This window comes from Ricinus communis, chromosome 9 (assembly GCF_019578655.1).
Source record: "Ricinus communis isolate WT05 ecotype wild-type chromosome 9, ASM1957865v1, whole genome shotgun sequence".
NCBI lineage: Eukaryota > Viridiplantae > Streptophyta > Magnoliopsida > Malpighiales > Euphorbiaceae > Ricinus > Ricinus communis.
The window spans coordinates 25,134,108-25,160,459 of record NC_063264.1 but is presented as its reverse complement, the minus strand read 5'-3'; the positions used below and the strand labels follow the sequence as shown (position 1 = coordinate 25,160,459).

General features: G+C 31.0%; 1 protein-coding gene and 1 long non-coding RNA gene across 4 annotated transcripts; one reads left to right on the top strand and one right to left on the bottom strand.

Annotated features, from left to right (window-relative positions):
- The first annotated feature begins 219 nt into the window (after positions 1–219).
- On the top strand, positions 220–1,082 carry LOC125371062. The gene is made up of 2 exons (XR_007217267.1): positions 220–459; positions 806–1,082. It is a non-coding gene; the product is annotated as an uncharacterized LOC125371062 (long non-coding RNA).
- A 14,486-nt stretch (positions 1,083–15,568) lies between these two features.
- Positions 15,569–19,846, bottom strand: LOC8287680 (probable sugar phosphate/phosphate translocator At3g14410). Of its 3 annotated transcripts, XM_015725596.3 has the most exons (9): positions 19,674–19,844; positions 18,843–18,950; positions 18,720–18,754; positions 18,492–18,604; positions 18,132–18,175; positions 17,914–18,026; positions 17,536–17,801; positions 16,782–16,944; positions 16,193–16,609 (listed from the first exon to the last, which is right to left on the bottom strand). In XM_015725596.3, the coding sequence occupies exons 1-8, from the start codon at positions 19,773–19,775 to the stop codon at positions 16,820–16,822; spliced, it is 906 nt and encodes a 301-aa protein (XP_015581082.1). In that variant the 5' UTR covers positions 19,776–19,844; the 3' UTR covers positions 16,193–16,609; positions 16,782–16,819. The 3 variants fall into 3 exon arrangements, with proteins under 3 accessions (XP_015581081.1, XP_015581082.1, XP_015581080.1); XM_015725595.3 differs by lacking the exon at positions 16,193–16,609 and adding an exon at positions 15,569–15,946 and having other exon boundaries at positions 17,914–18,175; positions 19,674–19,846; XM_015725594.3 differs by having other exon boundaries at positions 17,914–18,175; positions 19,674–19,845.
- Positions 19,847–26,352: the final 6,506 nt, after the last annotated feature.

Below are 26,352 nucleotides of genomic sequence, written 5' to 3'. Positions count from 1 at the left end.
TTTATCACTCATTGAAGGGTTAAGTTTAATAGACGGAAATTCACCAACAACTTCTCAAAATTCATATATCATTTAAGCCCTTAGGCAAAGAAGAGATAAAAGAGGGTATTCACATATTTACTTTTGTGCCCCCCACCCCACCCCAAACCGACCATATCAATATGAGAGCTACATCCAAGTTGCAACTATGCAACCTCTTCTTTATAAATTGGTAAGAAACTTTACCCATTTTCATCGTCATTTTCTTCTTCTTCTTCTTCTTCCTCTAATTATACAAAATCCATTTCTCCTCACAAGACATCCTTTGACATGGCCAAGTTGAGAACCCCACTTAGGTACATTACAGAGGTTGCTCCATCACTATATATCTATCTTACAAAGCGTCGCCCATTGTCAACAGCAATGTTAGATACAATTGCTGAGGAAGAAAAGGAATCTGCTGTCACTGAAATAACCCAGGTGGCATCTCCATCTTCATCATCCCCTATTCCTCACTTCTCTTCTTTACATCTCTCTACCCAGATGCAGCCTTTAAGTTAATTATATATGCATGGCTGTCAAGTTTTCCCAGAAAATTACCCATTATATTACTATTCCCTTGCTATTCCGAGAGACAGAATGTTTTTACCGAAATTCTGTTGCTATTCTGCTGATTTCTTATCCAGCTTTTCTTTTTTTGTTTAATCTTGATGGTAAACACAGAGCCATGGTGCTTTGCCAAGTAATTAAATTTTTTTTTTTTTTCAAGTTCAATTGGTATACACATGCAACTAATTGCAATGAGTTTGACTTCTGATAATTTTAGGTCATCAGTCGGCATACATGCTGCAATATTTTGCAAGTGATTTAGTGTCATGATTTCAACAGGCAGAATAAATTAGAACATTGAGGAGGGTAGCTACAATCTTGCTGTTATTTCTTTACTTCTTTTGTATTATCAATAATTTGTATTATGTTTCTTGTAATATGATCTTTTGAAAGGGATATAAATTGCTTTTTTTTTTTGGCAGTTAACAACCTTTCCTGTTATTTTGATTGTCTGCAAGTTTTAATAATTAATGGATGAATGAGTCTTTTTCTTATATTTTGGCAGTTTATGTTCACTGTTGTTTTCTTTTTATTAAAGAGAAATATTCAAGGGATCAAATTAATTCATAATAAATATGGATCAATAGGAATAATATAATAATTCTTTTATTATTATTTGACACAATTACCTTTTATTTCTAATTAAATTATTTTTTTATAATTAATGTTTATTCAATTTTGATGAGGTAAGTAATTTCCAACTGTTTAAAATATATGCATTATATTTCTAGTTTGAATTTGAAATTTAATATAAATTTCAGATAAAAAGAAATTTAAATTAATTATTTTAGTATAATTATTTTATATTTAGTTAGAAACTAAGAATATAAATTTCAATAAGTTGAAAATATCTTAAATTTTTTATAAAACAATATATCTTTTAAAATATGTCAAACACTAAAAAGTAAATTCTTAAAATACTTTCCCTATGCAACCAAACAATAGAAAATTTCTTTCTGTAACAAAAGGAATCTAAAAAACGTAAGTTGTTTGGACAAATGGTCAATTTGTCCCTCAAAAGTAAAATCTATTCAATTTGGATTTTTTCAGTAAATAAAATTTATATTGAAGGATTAAATATTTTTAATTTAAATTTTTTTCAGTAAATAACTCTTTAGATTTGTATTTAAAAGTTAAATATATTCAATTTACAAAAAATATTTATTTTATTAATTTACTGATAAATATGCTATATAAAAATATATATGATAAAATTTAAAATTTAAATTTTATTCAATAAAAATGATAAGTTATAGATTTATTTATTAATAAAGTTAAAATTTGACTTATTTAATATTTAATATTTTTAAATTCATTAAATCTAAATTATAAGTTTCATGAGATACATCCTTTTATAGCGTTACTAAATATTATATCAGTAGAATTAATGAATAATATTATTTTAAATTTTTATAATTTATTAAAATATTAAAATTTAATATTATTTTACTTTTTAAATAATTTAAATTAAATGTATTTAATTATTAAAAATATAATTTACTATTAAATTAGATGTATTTAATAGGCAAATTGACACTTTTATTGTTTTTTTTTTGAAAGAAAAGGAGGCTAAGACATAAAAAGACAAAGTGCCGCAGCAGTGATTAAAAGATGTGAAAGGACAGAGCCCATCCAAATGTTTTTCTTATTCCCGATGGAAGATGATACTTATTAGCATTCTTGGAAGCAGCAAAAAGAAAAGCATAGAAGAAGAAAGAACACAGCTGCACAAGCAGAAAAGCTTGTGCAGGTTATTTCTCACAGGCTTCTAAGAAAGGAAGCAACTATTCCTGCCAAAGAGAAAAGCCACTTCAACGTTTCCTGAATCAGAATGGGGCGTTAGAAATAGGTCTCAAGGCGACCGTTGTATAGATTAAGCTACCGTTGCAACCATTGTATATATAAGCAAGAACAACCAAACTGTAAAATCAGAATTCACATACTCAATACAATATATAATTCATCATCTTAAAATTCAACATGGTATCAGAGCAGGTTTAAACCTGTGCTCATTATCTATCAATCCTTCCCTTCAAAAAAAAAAATTCTTTCTCAGCCATGTCTCAAAATGACAAACTAACCAACATAACATTAAAAGGCAACTCAAATTATATCGGACTCAGCGGCAGAAAAAAGCTGGGGTTCATCACTAGAACCAAACAAAAATCAAAGCCAGAAAAGCCAGAAGCTCCAACAGAAGAAGGGTTAGAAAAAATAGAGGAGTGGCAAACGACAGACCATATGGTCAATTTCGATGATCACCAACACCATGGAAACTCAGATTTCCTGACTCTGCATTCTAATGGAATCATCAAAGGTAATTTGGGAAAAAACGAAGGGGTTATACGGCCATCAACAGAACTTTGCATATATATTCAAACTCAAACAGGAACTGTCATAAATTACACAGGAAATAAAAATTTCTCCGGAATACGCAACAGAAATTTTGACCAGATGGGAAGAGTTGCAGAATTACCTTCCGCCATCAAACAACGCAGGAGAAATATAAAAAAGAGCAGAGCAAGACCTCCTGTCAACAGAGCTTCCCAGAATAGACGTTGTGATAGCAAATATCCAGCGTGAAGAGACAAGAAGAAGAACGATGAACTCAGCCCTCGATGTCACAGACAACCGAGCATGTACCATTCGGCAAGAACAAGCCCGCTAGAGGGGAGGACCTTACACCATCAAGCGATGTGACCACTGTAAGAAGTAGGGCCATCATCGCGATGGCTGCTAGCATCTCCACCCACAGCTAAGGCTGTCTCGGGGGTGGGGAGCTCTGGAGGCGTAAAGAAAGGGGGAAGAGGTGAGAAGGAGAAAAGGTTCGGCGGACAAAGCAAAAGAGAAAATCCTAATGAGGGGTTAAATTTGGGAAGCAGCGGGTCGGGTGCTTATAACGGGTCTAAGGGTTATGAGCAAACCCGACCCGACTCCATGACCCGACCCGGATTTGCAGCAACCCAACCCGACTCCGACCCAGCTGACCCGACCCGATTTCAATCTGGATCTAAACCTGACCCGACCCGACTTCGACCCGGACCCAACCCAACAGTTACAGTCCAACTAAACCAATTACTATCTTAAATCCAAGCCCTAGTTCAGCATCAACAACCTAGTGGTCAGGTTTGGTATCTAATACATTTAATTTTGTACCACCATTTTTAAAAACATACCCAAAATGGTTGGGTTATTGATTCTGGTGCCTCTGATCACATGATATGGGACTCATTGAAATTACAAAATTTCCATCCTGCCAAGAATTTCCAACATGTGACAGTTGCTAATGGAAACAAAACCTAAATTCAAGGTAGTGGCACTACTACACTACTTAATAAATCTCTAAAAAATGTTCTGTTCTTACCTAACTTCTAGTCCAATTTATTGTCAGTTGGTAAAATAATTTATGATTTAACTTGCAATGTTATTTTTTCACCATCTTTAGTAATGTTTCAGGACCGAACTACAGGGAAGATGATTGGTGAGGGACATTATGACCATGGACTATACTATCTCAAGGACTCCACCAATTAATATCTTGTGTCGACAAGACCAGTCGATCAAGGCATGCTAATGCACTTGCGTTTTAGGCATCCCTTCGACCACGTCTTGAACAAACTTTTTTATTATAATTTAAATTTCAGTCATTGTGATACTTGCAAATTTTCTAAACACGCTCACTTTCCTTTTTCATTATCTTCTCGTGTTTCTGAAAAAAGATTTGAATTAATTCATTCTTATGTTTGAGGACCTGCACCTGTTACATCGTATAATCATTTTAGATACTTCGTCACATTTATTGACGATTATACTCGTACTACTTGGGTCTATTTGTTAAAAGGAAAAAAATAAGGTGTTTACATGCTTTCAAGAATTTTTTAACTTTATTAAAAATCAATACACCGAAAAAATCAAAATTTCTCGTTCTGACAATGGCACCGAATACATAAACCAAAACTTTTTAGAATTTTTTAAAAAAGAAGGCATCCTTCATTAAACTACTTGCATCAATACCCCAGAACAAAATGGAGCCTCAGAAAGAAAAAACAGACACCTTCTTAAAGTTACCCGTACCCTACTTTTTCAAAATAATGTCCCTTCTACCTACTGGTCTGATGCAATCCTCACTGCCACATACCTTATCAACAGGTTACACAATGCCAAATTAAAAAATCTCAATCCCTTAGAAATCCTCAAAGGAAGAAAAATCGAGTTAGGACACATTTGAGTCTTTGGCTGCACTGCTTTTGTCCATCTTAAAAGACTTAACAAATTTGATAAAAGCTCCGCCAAAACCTTATTCTTAGGATACTCCGTAGAAGAAAAGGGGTATAAATGCTATGATCCCCTCACTCATAAAACTTATGTCTCTAAGGACGTGTCATTTCTAGAACATGAACCCTATTACAAGGAGTATGACCATTGTAGTACTACTCCCAACCACACTTATGGGCTACACACATTACTATTTTCGTAGAACCTTGTTTTCTTTGATAACAGTAGTCCTAATCAGGACAATCACCCAGAGGAGGAGCAACATCTCAACTTAAGGACAATTCCTTCAGGGGGAGAGAATGTGACAAGCAGCAAAGAAATCGAACCTCCTCAGGAAGAAATTGCTTTAAGAAGATCCACTTGACCAACCAGACCTCATGTCAGGTTAAGAGATTATGTATCACATAAGGTATAATATCCAATTCAGCAATTCATCACTTATGATTCAATGTCACATCAATATCAAGCCTATCTAGGAAATATGACGGCACATATAGAACCCACATCCTTTTATGATACAAATACTGACCCCAAGTGGTGCAAGGCCATGAAAGAAGAACCTTATGCCCTAGAAAAGAATAACACTTAGGATATTGTCCCTCTACCACCATACAAAAAAACTATAGGGTGTAAATGGGTATACAAAATAAAATTTAATTGTGATGGATCAATTGAGAGATACAAAGCTAGATTAGTAGCCAAAGGGTTTACACAAACCTATAGCGTTGACTACCAGGAAACTTTTGCACCAATAGCAAAAATGAATACTGTTTGCATTTTATTATCTGTTGCTACTAACTTAGGATGGATTCTATTTCAAATGGACATTAAAAATACATTTCTCTAAGGGACTCTAGAAGAAGAAGTCTATATGACCTTCCCTCCAAGTCACAGGTTCACATCAAACCCTTCTTTGGTATGTAAACTAGAAAAGGCAATCTATGGACTAAAGCAATCTCCAAGAGCATGGTATGCCAAGCTAAGCCTTTTCCTCTTAAATATCAATTCAATAAATGCACTTCGGATTTCTCTATTTTTGTAAAACACACTCACACATGCATTATCATTATTCTTGTATACGTAGATGATATCATCATAACCGGTAATGATAATGAAGAAATTGAAAAGTTAAACAAGAATTAAAAAGAAAATTTGATATCAAGGATCTAGGTCAACTATCATACTTTCTTGGAATAGAAATAGCCAAAACATATAAAGGCTTGTTTCTATCCCAAAGAAAGTATGTACTCGACCTTTTAAAAGAAACTGAAAAACTAGGAGCTAGACCTACGAACACCCTAATGGAAACTAATGTTAAACTTAATTTGGAGGATGGTGATCTGTTAGATAACATAGTACATTATCAACGTCTAGTAGGAAATTTGATCTATCTAACTACCACTAGACCTGATATTTCTTACGCAGTAAGTATGGTAAGCCGGTTTATGCATGCTCCTCGCACTAGTCATCTAGAGGCCATTGATAGGATACTTAGGTATCTTAAGGGAACCCCAAGACAAGGAATCTGGATGAATAAAAATAACTCTAACACGATAATTAGCTATTTTGATGCAGATTAGGCAGGAGGCAGTGACAGAAAGTCAACGACAGGATTCTGCACCTTCGTAGGAGGAAACTTAGTAACATGGAAAAGTAAAAAACAAAGCGTAATGGCAAGATCAAGTGCAGAGGCAGAATATCGAGTCATGGCATCTACAGCAAGTGAACTCACTTGGATCAAGCAAGTACTCCTCGACATGAAAATAGAATGTAGACGACCTATGCAGATGTATTGTGACAATCAAGTAGCCCAACACATTGCATCCAACCCAGTATTTCATGAACGTATCAAACACATCGAAGTTGATTGCCACTTCATCAGACAAAAAGTACAATCATGAGAAATTAAAACACCATTTGTCAAAAGTTATGATCAGCTAGTCGACATATTTACAAAAGCTCTCAACAAAAACATCTACGAACTCACCTTGAGGGGGAGTGTTGAAAGCAGTAGAAAGAAAAGCATAGAAGAAGGAGAACACAGGGAAATCTCAAACACTGCACAGCCAGAAAAGCTTGTGTAGGGTTATTCCTCACAGTCTTCCAAGAAAAAGAGCAACCATCCCTGCCAAATGGAAAGGCAACTTCAACCTTTTCTAAATCAAAATGGGACATTAGAAATAGGTCTCAAGGCAGCCTTGTATAGATTAGGCTACCGTTGCAACCATTGTATATATAAGCAAGAACAACCAAACTGTAAAATCAGAATTCACATACTCAATACAATATACAATTCATCATCTTAAAATTCAACAAGCATGTTCTAAACATGAACTCTATGTTTATTACATATTTTAGACTTTAATTTTATCAGTTTAATGTCAAATGTTTTAGCTACTATTTTTATTTATGACACTCTTTACTTTTTATCTCTTAATATCTATTTTGTTTTATCTCTTTCTTCTCTTTATATATTATATTATTTTTTATTTAATATATCTATATAAATAAATAAAAATATTAAAATATAGGTGAAAAAGCTCAAAAATAAAAATCAAAAGTTGTTATAATAATTAACTAGTTATAATACTCATGTTTTGCTATAATTAAATATTAAATTTGTAACTTTGTGATTAAATCAGTTTAAAATTATTTATAAGTTTGTGAATAATAATAATAATAATAATAATAATAATAATAATAATAATATAGTCTTCTAAGTTTTTGTGATGTATTTTTTAATTAAATGAGTATTTCGATTAAGATATTGATTGATAATAATTAATTATAAAATATTTCTCTTTTCTGCACATATTTCATACTATATATATATATATATATATATATATATATATATATATATATATATATATATATATATACTATTATCTTTTATTATAATTAGTTTTTTAGTATTTTTAACCAAAATTGTTATTATTAAAAACAACAACAACAAAAATAAAAGTTAAAATCAACAATCCTTTTGTATTGGTTGATATATATAGACACTCCTAAGAAGATTTTTAATTTTAATATATTTAATATAAATAAAGAATTTTATAAGAATATTACAACTTCTTTTATGATTGAGATTAAATTATATTACTACTATAATTATCTAATATCTTTAAAATTAATTAGTTTTTTAATAAAGTTAATATACATAAAAAAGTTTAGAATGAGCTATTCCTTTAATTTACTAATTCGTGGTACGATACTGACATTTTTTTATATTTGAAAAATATTTCAAAAGGGATCTTTAAAGCAGACAGTGGTTGATATAGTAATCCTTGATCATAATTTCCAATATGAGTAGTGCGTTCAATATTAAACTTGTGATTTATAGTAAAATACCGATTTTCGGATTGAGATCTAATTCGATCTTCATAAATTTTTCAAGAATATGAAATACTTATATTGTACAAAAAAAATTATTAAAACGATTATACAAATAAAATGCGGGAGGAATAAAAGAGATACATGGTTGTTTGTCTACTTGGCTAATCAAACACGGACTAGTTCATAGATCTTTGGATTTTGATTACTAAGGAATAGAGATTTTATAAATAAAACCCGTAAATTGGCATTCTATTGTTGTCATTTTATATATATATATATTTCTCAAACTTATTTTTAAAAAAAAGTATTAATTTATCTGCTTTTTTAAAAAAATAAATTTCAAAACTTAGAAAATAACTAAATTTTACTTTAGACCTAAAAAGATATTTTTCCAACCCCAACACGAAACTAACACGAAACTAATCCTAAATAATAAAGTGTTGTTGTAATTGTTTAAATTAAAAATAAGTATAACTAAAATAATAGCTACAGTCTACATAATGCCCAAACAGATGACTAATATAAATGTAAAAGTTAAGTCTTAAAAATTGTTTTGATTATTTTGGTATATAGACATAGTGATGATGTGTAAATTTTATATTTATTATATATTTAATAGTATTTTATAGAAGTATAATTAATTGATTAACTAATAAGTTATTCTTCAGACCAATTAATTCATTACGAAGAAAATAATTTTGAGGCGAACTCATTATTGAATTAATTAGCTAAAGGAGCATATTAACTATATTTTTATTATCAATTAATAAATGCAATATATATATATATATATATATATATATATATATATATATATATATATATATATGTGTGTGTGTGTGTGTGTGGGTGTGTGTGTGTGTGTATGTGTGTGTGTGCTGTGTGTGTAAAAAAATTTTAAATATTAGAATTACTAATAGGAAATAATCCTAAAATATTTTATTTAATTTGATATTATGGATTTTTATATTCTTTAGTAATTTTTCTTTTAGATTTGATAACGTGATTTACTTTTTGCTTTGATATCATTAAATTTATATATTATTTTAAAATTTATTACTTATAAAAGTATTTATAAGTAATAACCTAACAGAAATCAACTTAGCAGCAGGTTAAAAGAAGTGAAAACAAGTAGGGTTGATGCTACATTGAGATTTCAGTTGAATGATGGTTCATCTGACTATGAACCGAATTGTGATGAGGAGTTTAATGCTAGTGAGACTGATGTAGAAGAGGAGACATCTTCTAAGAAAAAGCTGAAATTGAATAGGTTCAATGTAGAAAGGAACATAAAAAATCCTAGATTTAAAGTTGGGCTACTTTTGCATAACAAAGAGTCTAAAGAAGCTTGCAAACAATAGGGTATAAAAAATGGCAAGATGAGGGTTAGGGTTGCTATAAAAATGTGACTTTTGGATTTATGCAAGCAAGTACATACCTCATGGTAATGATGACAATAGATAACAGTTGAAGTCTTTGAACTTAAAACACAGTTGTGGCAAGGTTTACGCAGACTTCCATGTCACTTATAAGTATCTTGCACAAAAATATTGGATGAATTTAGGATTGACCCAACATGGATTTTGCAAGGGTTTATTAGAGGAGTTAAAAAGGAGATGAAGCTGATAATTGAAAGAATGAAGGTTTGGAGGGCCAAAGATTATTCTTTGAAGCAAATCAATAAGGATGAAGACTTATAGTTTGCTAAGTTATATGATTACAAGTTAGAGTTATTGAAAACAAACCCTAACACTAATGTTGAGTTTAAAGAACCAAAGAGAAATTTTGAAGGGATTTACATCTATCTTGGATAGTTGGAAAAGAGTTTCTTATGTGGTTGTAGGCCTTTAGTGTGCTTGAATGGTTGTTTCCTTAGAGGGATATATGGTAGCCAAGTACTTACAACAACTGGGATTGACCCAAATGACTTCATGTTTCCATTTGTATTTGCCTTGGTGAAGGTGAAAACTAACTTAAATTGAGGTTGGTTCATTCAGTCATTGAAACAAGATTTGCAAATGTACAACTCATACCATTGGGTGTTCATGAGTGAAAGACAAAAGGTGAGCTCTTATTCGATTTCTTTATCTTTAGAAATTATTGAATTTTCATTGACTTGTCTTTCAAATTTGCTTGTATAAGGACTTGTGGAAGCTGTACAGAAACACAAAACAACTTGAAACATATGTTGATGAATACTATAGGAAAGACACTTACCAGAGGATTTACAACAACCATGTAATTCATCTCCCTTGTTATAGCATTACGCCATCCAAGATGGGCTAGGGCTTCTTAGACAGTTTTAGGAATAGAAATAGAATCGAGAGATGCAATAAAGGAACAAGTAACATGTGACAAAAGATTGTAAGACACAAATGAAGAAACAGGATAAATGCACTGACGTTTACCTTTATGAAGGGCAATGGGAAGATCATCACTTGACATCGGATCTGATGGCAAAGGATCGGGTTCAGGACATGCATCAGAAGGATTTTGCGGTCGTGAGTAGACTTGAGTGATTAATGGACGAGTAAGAGCAGAAATATCTGAATTTGAAACAAAATGTGTGATGATATATACCAACACATAATCATCATTCTTCCCCTAACTTGAGAGAGTGGAAGACGGGAAGAATGGTGTATCCTCTAGGAAAGTGACATCAGCTGACACCAGATACCTATTAAGACTAGGAAAATTACATCTATATCCTTTTTTAACATGAGAATAGCCAAGAAAGATGCACTTCAAAGACTTAGGATCAAGTTTTGTGATTTGAGGACCAACATCATGAACAAAAAAATTACAATCAAATATCCTGGGTTTAATTGGAAACAATGGTTTATTCGGAAGAAGAGTATGATAAGGCAGCTCACCACTAAGAATAGTTGAAGGCATGCGATTAATCAAAAAATAAGTTATTGAAACTGCATCGGCCCAAAGTTGTTTTGGAACATTCATTTGAAATAATAAGGCTCTTGCAGTTTCAAGAAGGTGTCTATTTTTTCTTTCTAGTACCCATTTTATGATGGTATATCCACACAGGATATCTTATGGATAATTCCTTGTTTAATTATGTAAGACTAAAAAGATTCTGATAAATACTCTTTAGCATTATCACTTCTTAGTATGTGGCAGAAACATTAAATTAAGTTTTGAATTCTACACAAAAAGCACAAAAATGAGAAAATAACTCAGAACCACTTTTCATTAAATATAACTAGGTCAAACGAGAATAGTCATCAATAAAGGCAACAAAGTTTTTAAATCCAGCTTTGGACACAACTGGAAAAGGACCCCAAACAATTGAATGAACTAACTCGAAAGGAACAATAGCATGTTTATTGACTCTATGACTAAAACTAAAATGATGATGCTTCACATATTGACAGGACTTATATTATAAAGAAGATAAGCTGTGAAACTGAGGATAAATTTTCTTTAACAAAGAAAGAGAATGATGACCTAATCAAAAATGTGCTTCAAATGGGGTTACTATTCCAAAGCATGCTATAGACTTTGGCACTTGATTATCAAGAATGTAAAGGCCTTCATAATCATTTCCCTTACCAATAATCTTCTTCGTTATAAGAACCTGAAATAAGCAATAATCAGGATGAAATGAAACAATACAACAATTAAGATCACGAGTAAGTTTACTTACATCAGATTTAAAAAATTGAGATAAGACTTAAAATAGATGTCAAAGGACTTAATGGAGTAGGGCTCATTATGCTAGAACAAAGTACAAAAGACTTTGACCCATCTTCTAAAGTAACTTTAGAAGACAATTTATAGGGCTTAGAGGTAGAAAATATACTAGAATTACTATTAAATGATTTGTGGCACCAGAATCTATGACCCAGCTAGAGGATGAGGAAAGAAGACATGTGTTTGGTTTACTTAACTCGGCGATTGCAGTGACAGGAGTACATGAAGACTTGTCTCCGAGTATCAGCATTTGAATCTTACTATCAGTCCCATTTGAATCTTGTCTCCGAGTATCAGCATTACTATCAGCATTGCTTGATGCATTACTTGATCCCCTTCCTCTACTACTTTTACTATCCATGTTACTTCGTCCAACAATAGCACTATTATGTTGAATAGGTGGAGTATTTCTCGTGCGAAGTACTCTACATAAGGCCTCTTGAAAAGAAGTAATCTCTGGACTATAAAGAATTTGAGATTTGGCAGTCTGAAATTCAAAAGGACGACTAGCCAGAAAACTCATAATAGCCATCTTCTCCCTTTGGGCTTGTTGAACTTCCACATCTGGGCTAGATGGTAATAACATGTTAAGCTACTTATAAGTCTTCTTGAAATCCATAAAATAGCTCGTGAAAGACTTGTCTTGTTTTTCAACTTGTTAAAAAGCTTTACACACATCATACATGCTATTAATATTCCCCTTTCTAGAGTACAGAAACTCTAAGTATTCTAGTAAATCCTTCACAAACTCACAATAATTAATCAGACCCACAATTTCACCATCAATAGAATTCTTAATTTATAGAAATAAACGAGCATCTTCATGTAGCTAAGTCTGTTTAGACTCATCTTTTGGTGGATATTCAGTAATATGATGATCCATATCAATACTTTGCAAATAGAGACGCATAGATTTGCTCCAATCAAAATAGTTGGAATCATTAAGTTTATGTTCTATGATTTTGGAGCCTATCGGAACAATCTCAAGCATAATTACTGTTTTTTTATCAGCCATAGCACCAACAAAATGCAAAAGAAAAAATTTGCATAAAAATCAGAAGCAACTGAAAATTCCAAAAACCAGAAAAAGAAAAAAAGAAAAGGAAACCTCAAACCTATCCTTTTCTAAAATGCGCAACACACTAAAATGCACAATCTCCCAACAGACCCTAGAAACCTCTTCTACGGATCTAGGCAAGGCAGGAGAAGTGAACAGAAAAAGCTTCTAGCTAAGCACGCGCTCTCACATGTAGGTGTGTGGATGACGAGCTTAAACGGGTTTGAGTGCATGCAGTTCATGCGCTTAGACTCCGGCAGTCGGACTTCAGGAACTTGACAATCAGAAGTTTGCGCTCTTCCTTGGGCAGGCTGTGATGACTAGAAATCACCCAAACTTGGTGACCGAAAAACAAAGAAGAAAGAAAGGAAAAGAAGAAAAAACAGATGGCTGCTTCATTAGGCATCAAGAGAAAATATAAAAAATTCCAAAACCCTTTCTCTACATCCACGAGTCTTATACCATGTAACTACAACTCTGAGCAAAACAAAATCAATCCTTTCTTTACACTAATACCTATATATATATATATATATATATATATATATATATATATATATATATATATATATAAGTAGGAAGACTCCTAAACATGATAAGAATATTATACGAGGACTCCTATTTAGGTTATATAACCTATCCTATATACATGCTATAATAGCCACCAACTTTACTTATTTTGTAATTGCTTTTTTCACCATCAGACTGTACTCCTCCTATCATTCTAATGCTTATCTCCCTCAAAACATCTTGCAAGTCCTTATCTCCATCTAATATATCATATTATGAATCCATTAAGTCATCATCAGCAGTATTACTAAGACTTAGTATTAGTTGTTTCTGGTTGAGTCTAACCAACAACAACTTTTTCTTCTTATATATCATTACCACTCACAGCTTCATAACCATCTCCTTCCACACTCTCATCAGAATTGTCTTCCCCTTCTTCTATCTCATGCTTATCACCATTGTGATTACTAACAGCATGCTCACTTTCACTTTCATTCACATCACATGCACCATTATTTGTAGATGCAAAAGCACTTGCCCTAAAACTCCCAACCCCTTGAAGCAACTGCCCAGAAGCACCAACTTTATCTAAACTAAAATAATATGTACCTAAACCAGCATTGTTGTCAAATCCCCCTCAAGCACATACCCAGATGGCACATTCTGGCCCACAAGAGTCCCATCTATAATTTTCTCAACCACTACACTGCTCTTCTTCTTAGGACAAACTATGTTGACCAATTCTTCATCACTCAAGTCCTTAATATAAACATCTATCTCTCCCTCACCTTCATCAACAGCTAATATTGTCATTTCATACACAACTGCATTATTTTCTAATAGCATTAAACCTAAATTAAAGTCGCTACTAGGCTTCTTATCATAATACATCATATATCAATCCTCACTAAAGATAGCATATCAATGTCAAAATCTTTATTAGTCTACATCTCCATCGTGATACCCTCATTCTCCAAAATTTCCATCATGATGCAAAGCAACTACGATAGTATTAAATAGCACAAGACATGTTGCATTTTAACAGTTTTCTAGTTTCATTCATGGACAATACAAGCAAACATGTCATTTAATAGCAATATGTTCTAAAGCCTCAATTCAATAGTTTATCCTAAATTTCTCAAACTCAACAAGTGCAATCTTTGTATAATTAATAGTAATTTCATTTTAATTAACAATCCCAATGCATTGTTATCAAATAACATAAAAGAAATAGCAATAGTAAAGCTATACAAGCATCTACCTGAAGCTCCTGTTGTCACCATCCTGAACTTGTGGTCCCAGCAACTTGTCTCTTTCTTCTATTAAATGCCACAACAGCCCCACCATCAACTAACAATGGCTTTTTTTCTAGCGCTTAAACATTTTTCAGAGGGTTTTGTATATCGTTTGTCTCATAAATTCCTTTTCTTACAAATGACTAAGAAACCTGAAGGTTTTAGGTTGATAACTTAGGAAATTTTTGTAGTTAGTTGAGATTAGAGTTGATAGCTTGTATTAGCTTCGAAAAAGAGAGAGAGAGAGAGAGAGAGAGAGAGAGAGAGAGAGAGAAAGAGGTTTTGACATAGCACAATTAATGAGCTGAGGTAGTAGGACATGATGGTAGCTTAAGTGGATTATTAATCTATCAAAAGTTTTTGTGTTCAATACATCAGCTGCCATGTCCATTCAAACAAGATGTGACATCAAAGGTTTTACCGTTACATAATTTGTAATTGGAAGGATTTTGTGTTACAAATTGAAGTTCGAAGTCTTTGGTGATACAACGAGGAAAGATCAGAAATTTTTATCCTATTTTTCCACTTTAATTACTTCAGGCGGACAAACTTAATCTATAGGATTTGTTAGTGTGATACTTATCACTTTAAGCAAAAATCATATGGCACATTGCTAGTATTATTCCATTTGCCACTTTAAGCAAAAATCATATGGCATATTGCTAGTATTGTTCTATTTACCACTTTAAGCGTTCAAAATTCACTCTAAAACATTAAGACATATTGCTAGTGTTGTTTTACTCATTATTTAAGGCATTCAAATTCAAACATCAAAACTTAATTTAGAGCATTAGGCATTTCACTATGGTTGATTACTTGCCACTCGAGAGGATTTGCCTCCAATTTTCTATTAAATCAACATTACTTCTTAAGATAGCCATGCCCTATTTCCTAGTTAACTGTAGTCCTTCCTAACCCAATGATAGTCCTTCAAAGCATGAACTACAAACCTCTTACAAAAATCATCTCCAAAACCTGTTCTATCAAAGATGTTGCCCGTAGTTGGTAGAATTTCCTTCAGAAATCTCCACATGAAGTGCCCCAATTATAGTGGCAGATTCCAAACTCCATACTGCTTACTAGGTTTATTTATCCTCTTCAGCTGCATGTCTAATAAGCAGATTCAACCAAATAATATTCTCGCTAGAATAGTGCCAGAAAAGCTTGTCCGGACCTGCATATTGAATGTCCGACTGTTTTACAAAATATGGTAATGTATACACCTAGAGTAAGCAAGAATTTTCGTTTCTATATATAGCCTCACTCTCGAGCAATCTTGAATTCAATTGGGAGTCAGCAGGAAAAACCATTATGATAATAATCTTTGATATTGAGATCGAAAACAACTTAGTGTCTTGTAATCTCAATTATTTTCAAAATGAATTTCTTTTTAACTCTGCTAGCAGCATATGTAACTCTATGAATAGAACCATGTAAAAGCTTGTATTCATAAGAAAAGGAGAATATACACCGTATACATTTGGTTTCACATATGGATGCATATATTCAATGAAGAATGTGCCCACGGTGCACAGCACTTTCCAACAAATCATTGTAACATATGCATAATTGGACTTGGTGTTTGAAAATGTTGTGGAAAAAGAATGAATGCACATAACTACAGGTATCCCAACAATTGCTTTACTTCCTTTGCTCCTCCCCTCCACAAAACTTAAAGAGAAAATCCAGTTTGTACAACAGCAATATGCAAACATTTCAAAGCCTTCAGCAGATGTTCTTTAGATGATTATGATTCTGGATTTTACATCTTTACACATTGGTATATCCACTTGCTTCAGCTCCATACCAGCACAAAAAATAACCCAATATGGGGCAGCTGAGACAATTCACAGAATGATAAACTTGAGCACTGATGAAGAACAAACATTGAGAGTTTGTTGCAACCAACCATGAATATTATCAGAATGAAATAACAGAAGATATGCCTAACATTTTACAATCAATTGCAGAACAGCAATCAGAGGATTAAATTGTGCATGATTACATACCTTCAAAATTTCTTGGAAGACAACTTTTAAAGTACATCTTAACCATTGGAATTTGTTGTTGCAGTCAATGGTACGGATTCAACAGACTGTGCTTCATCAGAACTGCGTCGGGAAGCTTCCTTCACTAACTTGTGGTTATTATACGCAGCTACACCAGCAATTGCTGCATATGAAAAAAGAATAATAAATAAAACTGGATTTAGTATGATTAACGAAAGAAAAAGGTTCGACTTTCAGTCCCGACCACACCTACTCAGCTGCTAAAGAAATTTTTATCTCCATTTAAGTTAATAACCTTTCTTAATCTAGTTATATGCTGATGAGAAGTGTCAGAAAAAAAAAAAAAATTTAAAAAGTATGATCCTTGAATGCATTTTGCAAACCACACTTGACACTCTAAACTGCACATTTTCCAACATCCATTCTTAATAGCGTCAATCTAATGCGTAGCCAATCTAAGGGTAGAAGAGCAGTTCTGAAAAATTCAACAGCTTAAAATTCCTAGTGGCAAATGACAGGAAGCACGTTTTGCCTAAAAAGTGTTAGCGCTCCCCAAACAATTTAAAGTTTCTCGTTTCACTAATTGCATCTCAAGCAAATTTTCATAATTGCTAATTCTGCCCCCACCACTCCCACCCTTGACCAATTTCTCTGGAAATCAGCAGGATGAGAATTTCTGGCCTGCCTTCAAGTTGCCTAATCGAAAAAGAGATGCAGACAGCAGTGATTTATTTATTGTTGTTTAGATACTGACCAATGCCATAACCAAACAGATTTATAACTGTGAGCTTCGTGTCTGCAAATAGAAGAGCAGACAGCAAGACGACAACCCAGTCCTTAACAACTCCAGCCACGCGAATGGTCAGAGCACTAGTATGAGAGATCACGAGGAAAACTGATAGGTTGAGTGCAAAAGTACAAAGAGAGTTGAGTGTTAGCACAAGAGGTGGAAAGTTCCATGCATGTGCTTCCATCTTTGGCTTCTCTAGAAAGATCCAAGGAATAAATAGACAAAGCGCACTGCAAAGCAAAATGACAGTCAGATCCGCACAGGCTAACTTTTCCCTTACATAGAACTAGAAAGAAATGATTCCAAAATCATGATGGTTTACAAGTTAAATATAATACATGCCTGCAGGGACTAACATAGTACATCATAGAAATAGGATTTAATTTCAGACCCTTCCTTTTCACTAGAATTTCCATGAATATAAGTCTTAAGGCTTCCCCAACAACTCCACCCATCTGATACACAACTCCAATCCAGTTAATATTGATCTCTCCATAAGAAGCCACAAGAACACCAAAACTGATCACTGACATTATTAACAGCATTCTGCAGCTCATCACCTCAAGTCCAGCAGCTACTCCAAGAATGAAAACAGCAACTGGCACTGCAAATCTCATTGAAGAAATTAAGTCCTGTCATAAGTAGCCATACTGGATATTTCCAAACGAAACTATCTGATTGATCAAACAAACATGCTACTTTATCCCAAGCAGAAAGGCAATAAAACAAACTCAGCATCATAGATATAACTGGAATTGCTCCGGATAATTACTTCTCTACAGAGTCATAACTTACTATGAATCAGTGCCTTGGTTTGAAGATGAAGGTAAACTTTTCAAGAAGAGAGCACATGGATTCAAATATATCTGTTCATTGCAATTTATTAAGATGTAATAAAAAACAAAACAATGAACACTTACTAATAGCCTTCAACATTTGTGCAAAAGCCACAGAAATATACAGGTAGGCAGTGTTTCCCAGCCAAAGAGTCATTGCAAACATTGCACCTATTGGAACAACTGACGTTGCATATCTAATATATGAAGATCCATCAGATAGAGGACTGACATTAAGCTCTATAAAATGAAAATTGGAAAGGATGTGTATGAACGCATGTAAAAGGAAATTATATAAGTACTATTACTTACATTTCTAGTGTCATTCCATCCTCAACTTTCATGACCTATGAAAAGTCATCAATTAAGACTATGAATTGAATAAGAAAAACTACTCACTAGATAAGAGACCCTAACATAAGACTAAGCTAGTACCTTAAAAACTTTGGTTAGTATAAAACATAAAACAGAAGAGAAGACCATGTGAAGTAGAGTCAATCCAAGAGGGTAAGGAAAGTTAATTTCCTTAGATGACAAAACCCACTGCAAAAAAAATGTCAACCAGATCTCATTAGCCAAATCTGAGAAAGATTATCAGTGTCTTTGGAAAATTATTAAAAACGAAATATTCAATCTGATTCAATTCCATTTAGTCAATTCTCATGTCTGGAGAGCTAATAGTTGCTAGAATTCATGAGATCATATAAAAAGTGACCGCAGCATGATGTTGAAAGGATTTAACTGAATTGAGTTTTTGCACATGATTTATCCCAAACAAGCCTATATACATAGATTACGAATAAATAAATAGCCATACTTAATCATATCCATGTGAAGACCCTATAAGATATCATATATAAGAACATTCATATATAAATGCTGAAAGTTATGTATTTTAAAGAAACCTGACATAAGTTATCAAACTAAGACAATTTATTCTTGAAATTTGAATAAACAAAAAGAAAATAAATTGCGGGTCTTTCATTGTGGTACTTCTGGGATCATTTTCTATTGAGTTTGTAACAACTCATCGCATCATCTTCATATGCTCTGTACTTGAATAATTAATAGTTTAAAGCATCTCCAAAATTAAACCCAGAAACTGTATCAAACACCATAACAGTTTCAGACCAAATATTGTTGCATCAAATCAAAAAGAAAAGTGGGTATTTCTACATTTTTTTTTTCCAATGCAGTTACCAAATAAGTTAAGAAACTGAAATTTTACAGAGAAAAATAAGAAAGTAAGGAAAAGAAAAGTTTGACCTTGTTAAAGAAGATCTGGCCACTGGAGAGAGCGATATAAAGAAGAATATAAGCGTAAGTTAGGAGTCTCGCCCGATCTGCCATTGCCTTCTCTATGAACATCCCCTTTTGTTTACGACCTCTATAGTTTGATATGGGAGTAGTCCGGTGCTGCTGCCATGTGAATAGCACATTGCTGTTCTGGATGGACAAGGGACCACACGACTTAATTCTTAATTCTATTTTAGCCCTCGTAAAAATTTCAATTTTTACTTCAGTCCGTAAACTCTTAATCTTTTTATCGAGTCTAAAAAAGTTTCTATTCAGTCCTAACTAATTGCTTGGATGCCATTCATGAAAATTTACTCTTATTGTAATGAAATTAAAGAGTTCCTAAGGGATCACTATGCCTAGTAGAATAATTTTTTAATTTTTAGAATTTTTATACTGTTTCAATTTCTCATACTTATTAAAGCATCATAGGGAGCTAGTAATAAAATGCAAGAACTTTTTTTTTGAAGTGTAAAATCAAATAAGAAGTTCATCCGAATCATGAACGAGTGACGCGTGTGGAAAGAGGAAGCGAGCAAGTATTTTTAAATTAATTTTACTTTATAATCAACCCTCCTAATTTCAGTAATATAACTTATGATTAGAAGTGGCAAATAGATAGATGTGGGTTGACTATAAAGAGAGTAAATCTTAAATAACCTAATTATTCATATGTAATTCATCTAAAGTTTATATGGGTATCCAAATTTATGTAACTCATAAAAATCCTTACTAGTATTTATCCCGTTAGTGTTAATTTAATTATTTTCAATAAGAAAAATTATTTTAAATGTATTATTATTATTATTATTATTATTATTATTATTATTATTGACACTCAAATTTGATGAATTATTTTAATTTCATCATTATTATTATTATAAATAAACTTCACTTTCTCTTTAGTAAAGTTCTTTTTGTAGCTTCTTGATATATTATTAGTTCAATATTTTATTTTATATTATTGTATTAAATTTATCAAAAAGAAACATACGGGAACCATAAGAAATTTTTGGTGGAAATATTTTATTTTATTTTATTTTTATATTCATTAATTATTTTTATTATGATATAATTATATGTCAAGATGTACCCATTTATTTTTATAAATGACAAACATGATAAATTCTATTAAAAAAATTCATATAACAAATCTCTTTTATTTTCATATTTTTTCTATTTATTATTAAACTAAAGTTTCATGAATTTAATTAAACTACTTAATTATTCATCTCCTCTATAAATTATAGTACTTTCTTTATTCTAAAATAGATGTCATTTAAAAGAAATTATTTTCTTATTTTAATTTAAATATTATTTTAAGCAACTAATAAAGTATTAATTACTTCTTTTCTAATTTTATCTTTATTCATTAAGAAAGAAAGTATTAATAGAGTAGGAAAAACAAAAAGAAATTTACTGAAATGAAAAAGAATTCTAAAGAGAATTTATATATTTTGATAAACTAATATTTTACTCATATAAAATTATATTTTATAATAATTGAGACAACTCGATACTATATATTTCTTAATCCTTGCGTGGGAGCTTTAAGGGGACTTCTTTAAGGATATAAATATTGTTAAAATAAAACTCTTTAAGTTTCACATTGAAATTTAAATTTTATATATTTTATTTATTAAATATTTTTATAATTTATTTTCTATTGATCGAATCCATTGATATTCGATTCCAGTCGGTTTGATTTTTTCAATTTTTTTATTCACCTTAGCCATGATGATACTAATTTTATTTTATATAGTCATAATCCTTTTATTTTTTTGGATATAGTCATATAATGCAATTGTTGATTCTCTTTTATAGAATAATGATGTAGTTGTTTTATGTAATTTTTATCTATAAAATCGATTCTTTTATCAATTTTGAAGAAAATATAACAACTATATCAATATACTTTTAGTTCCACTAGTCTTTTGTAATTAATATATGAACATACTTCAATTTTTTATAGTAGTTGTTTCTTTATACAAAGTTGATGAAATTTCTTATTTTACCATGTTATTAGCTTTCTTTTAGCTTTCTTTAATGTAATGAATATTCTACCAATTATTATACTCAAATCATAACATTTTATAGGTTTTTTTAGTTTCATTTTTTAATTGCTATACAAGCACCGATAGTATATATATTAATTTAATTATTTTATTCAAAATAATCATACTAGTATTATAAGATTTTCAAAATACAATCAACAATTAATCTAATCTCATTAATTACAGTAACAACTAAGTAAATTACAACAATTATTACAATAATTTTCATATTTAGGCTTGCCTTGAGCACTTCTTTCTTTTGTTCCAATTCCACTTTCTTCAAATGATTTAATTTTTTATTATTAAATTGCAAAAAAATATAAATGAATTAAGTAAGATCATTAATCTCTTTTATCAATCCACAAATTGTGTTAAATCTAATATTGAGTCGGAATGCAAATTATTAGGATATGGATTATTGATTCACAACCCAAATCCTTTGTATATTGATCATAATTGTAAAGAGAATTTTTCTTAGAGGTGAGAGAGTAGAAGTAAAAATTGAAGAACTATCATCTCTCTTGTCTCATCCAACTTTACATGGAATATATCCAAGTATTGGTAACTACATGGTAATAACTACATGGTGGTTATGAATATATTGGATAATTTTCTCTTTTTTATTTATTATAAGATAAGTACAAAAAGATATCTTGTAGTTTCACCTTTTGACAATTTTTAGTATTTATTTTGTTTATAGTTAAAAAGAGACATGTAGTTAAAAATCACGATAAAAAAAGTATTTCGCCATTGAAAATATCAACTAGAAGGAATTTAGTTATCTTTACTTTGATCAGCTTTCATTATTATATTTCTCATATATGATAATATGGATTTTAGAACTTAACAACTCAAAACGTTATTGTTTGACTATTAAATCGATCTTATCGAATTAATGACTTCTTAAACTATGATTTAATTGTTAAATATAGAAATTAAGAGTTATTAAGCTCCAAACTCATGTTATCAAATATGGACAACATGATAATGATAGCTGATAAGAGTAAATGTGATTGAATCTTTATAAATCGATATTCTTTAATGATGAGATATATTTATTTGTCATGACCTGTAACCACATACCTCTCTTTTTTGTTGAGAAAAATCACATACTAAAAGTTATAAAATAGTGAAATTACAAGATTTTTTTTGTACTTATTCCTTTTATTTATATAATTATAAATACAAATGAGTTTAGCTCAATCTCTCATGGCAACCTGACCCGAATTTCAACAATTCTATTTACAAACTAGCAACATCAATATCAAAATTGCCTTTCTCAGTCTTCCTAAATTTTATGTTTCAATTATCAGTCTTTTGTTTTCTTTTTTGAGCTTGTTGAAGATTTTCTTATGCCTCTTATTTATAAGCTCATCATGTTATTTTAAAATTTTTACACCATTTCTTTATTAAATAATTCTTTTGCAATCTAATAAAAAGACTAAAAAATTGAATTTTCACTTATCTTATAAAATGATCGAATAAGCTTCAACTAGGATTATGTTTTGTCTATATAGTCTTTCTTGAAGCTCTAGTCTACATTCTCTAATTTTATAGTAAGAATACTTGTTTAGTCTTTTGTAATTAGATTTACAATAACTTCATTTGTAGTTAGTTGTAAACGATGATGATAAAAATGAATGTGATGCCAATTGTTATGTTTTACATTTGAAACTTAAGGGTGATAAATTAATTTTGGATAAAGATGAAAATAAAGAAGGGAGACGGTTTCTTCACTTCATCAACATCAGACCCAAAATCTACAGGCCTCTATGTTGCTCTTGTACTCCGCTTGGCGAACTTTCTGAATATTGTAGTGGGAAAGGGAAAGTGCTTTGGAGCTAAATTTCAATCGATATTCCCCAAATTATCTATTTAATTCCTTCTCTATTTTCTAGTTTACTTCCTTGTTTAATTTTTGGTTATATAAAAAAAAAAAGAGAAATAAGAACATAATAAGTTTTTATCCAGCTCAGCACTAAAAGGGCACAAGTTAACCTAAACAAGAAAAGTTAGAGTACTAGAAAAACTTAAGGTTGGATTACATGTTAGTTTTCTATTGGATTATTCTTCATGTCAAATAATGATATAGAAAACCTGATTTTAAATATAATTTCTTTCAAATAAGACAACTATTTAGTTTTATTTTAGTCTCTAAGAGTGTTGTTTTTATGAGTGTAGGATCAAAATTGGGACAAAATGAAAAATATTAAGCTTTAATATGACTATTGGTCTAACTATTAAGAAATATTTGTATTTTTTCTAAAATTATTTATGAATTACAGTATAAATAAAAAAAGAAAGAATTAAGGTTCAATTTTCCTGCTAACTCACATCATGCCAAATTAGCCTTTTTTACTTTTTTTTTGGCCAATTTACATAAAACTTGTGACTTCTGGCTCAATTAGCTCCATCTCTTCAAATAAAAGAGAGCATGACATGTACATAATTTTAACAAATTAAGAAATTATTTATAAACAATATATTTTAATAGTATTATTTAATTTTGTTATATATATATATTAGTTTTTTTAGTTAATTAAGAAGAACTCTCCAATTTTTAAATTCTAAACTAAAATTTTAATTTTTAAATTCTCTAAAATTGACATCCTTTCCCTTACCAATAATATTTCTCTTATTTTTCTAATCAAACAAATAAGAACTTTGATCTTGTTTATAGTATTGTGTTTTGCTGATGGGTAATATTGAATAAGGTATCAAAGATTCGGTTTCATAACCATAGCTTATTGATCTAAGGCAATGGTGATAGCCACAAGGTGGTGGGAATAGATAGGAGGAAAAAGAGAGAAAATAGTAGTGGATTTAAATGAAAGATAAATATAGAGATTCAGGTTGTAGTGAATATGGTGAGAGAAGTTCTTTTAAACAAAAAGTTTCACGGCTTGTTGTAAGAAATTAGATTTTGTTCTAGTGATGTGTTTATTTTGAGAGTATAATAGTATTCATTTTGTATAATTTATTATGATTCTTGACCTTTTATTTTTTAGTGTCCATGTATGGATAAGACTGAAAATTATCTAGATTTTATTGACTAATTGCATAACTTTCCATACTATGCAACTAGTGATTAAAATTGTACATATAAAGTAGATAGTTCAACTAACTTCTTTTACTCTAATTATATTTTACAAAATAAAACTGTTTTTTCAAGATTGACGAACTGAGTTGAAAATATAAAACAAAAATATAATTGCATGTTCTTTTTCTTTCATTTTTTTTGTATACATATTTCTTAAATTCATATATATGCACGATTAATTTTCTAATATGGTTAATGAAGGTGAGTCTAAAAGAAGAAAAATAAATAAGAAGACACTTTTTGACCTTTATGATATAAGAGAGAAGAATTTTGGAATAAGGTTCAAGTTAGCCCTGAACTTGTCACTAAAGTTCAAATCATATTTTTTGATATTTTCGTCCACCTTAGCCCAAAAGTTAGCAAATATATATCATTCTAATTTTTTCTCGAGAGCGAGTGACACGTGCTTTATTTATCAACAAAAATACTTAAAAATAATAATAATTACCTCTTATATTTTCTTGCTAAAAGTTTCCTAATAAACAAATATATTCTATCTACTAAAATCTTACCCAAACAAAAAGATCAAACCTTACTCAAACCAAATCTCACCCCACAAACAAAAAATTAAATTTCTACACCAAATAAGAAAAATCAAATTGACAGTAGTAATGGGCGATGACGAGTAAGGCAACAGGGGGCGTTAATGGCAATGATAAAAATGGGCGGTGATGATGATGATGGTTGTGGCTGCAAGGTGACAGCGAAGACTGAGGTCGTATTGAGTGACAACGATTGTGATGACAACGACAAGCTATTTCTTTGATTTTTTTTTTGGTCATTTTACTTTTCAATTTATTTTTAAAAATAAATATAGATGGCATTAGATACAGTTCTGCCTTCGATGGTGTTGGTTATAGCAATGAAAATCTTTTAGTTATTTTTTTCCTTAATTTTTATTATTATATGATGTTGCTGTTAATGGGGTTGATGGTCTCACTGTTGATGGAGTTGTTATTATTGAGGTAGTAGTACAGTTATTATTATTGCTTAGTTGTTTTGACGGTTGTAGGAGTGTCAATGGAGTGGTGGAGTTAAATATGGAGGTGGTGTATTAAAAATTTTATATATAATATTTATTATTATAGATTTATTAAATTTTATTTAAGAATTCACAATTAATATTTCTTATATTTTATTATATTTATATACTTTTGGACGAGAAATATATTTACTTTCTTATTTTTTCCATAAAATGGTTAAAATGAGCCGTATTTGCTTGTTTTGGGCTAAAATAGCCGAAAAAAGTCCAAAATGGATGATTTGAACTTTAACCACAAATTCAGGAACCAAATTTAACCTCATTCCTAAACTTTTTGAGTTTAATTATTATAAAAAGGGCATTCACTCTCCTTAGCAGCAACAGTCTGATACACGCGCACTAGCTAGTGGGTTAAATTGATCCAGAAAACAAGCAAATTACGCGGTAAATTGGTCAAAACAGATTAAAAGAGGTGATTTGACATAAAACGATAAGTTTAGGGGCCAAATTGAA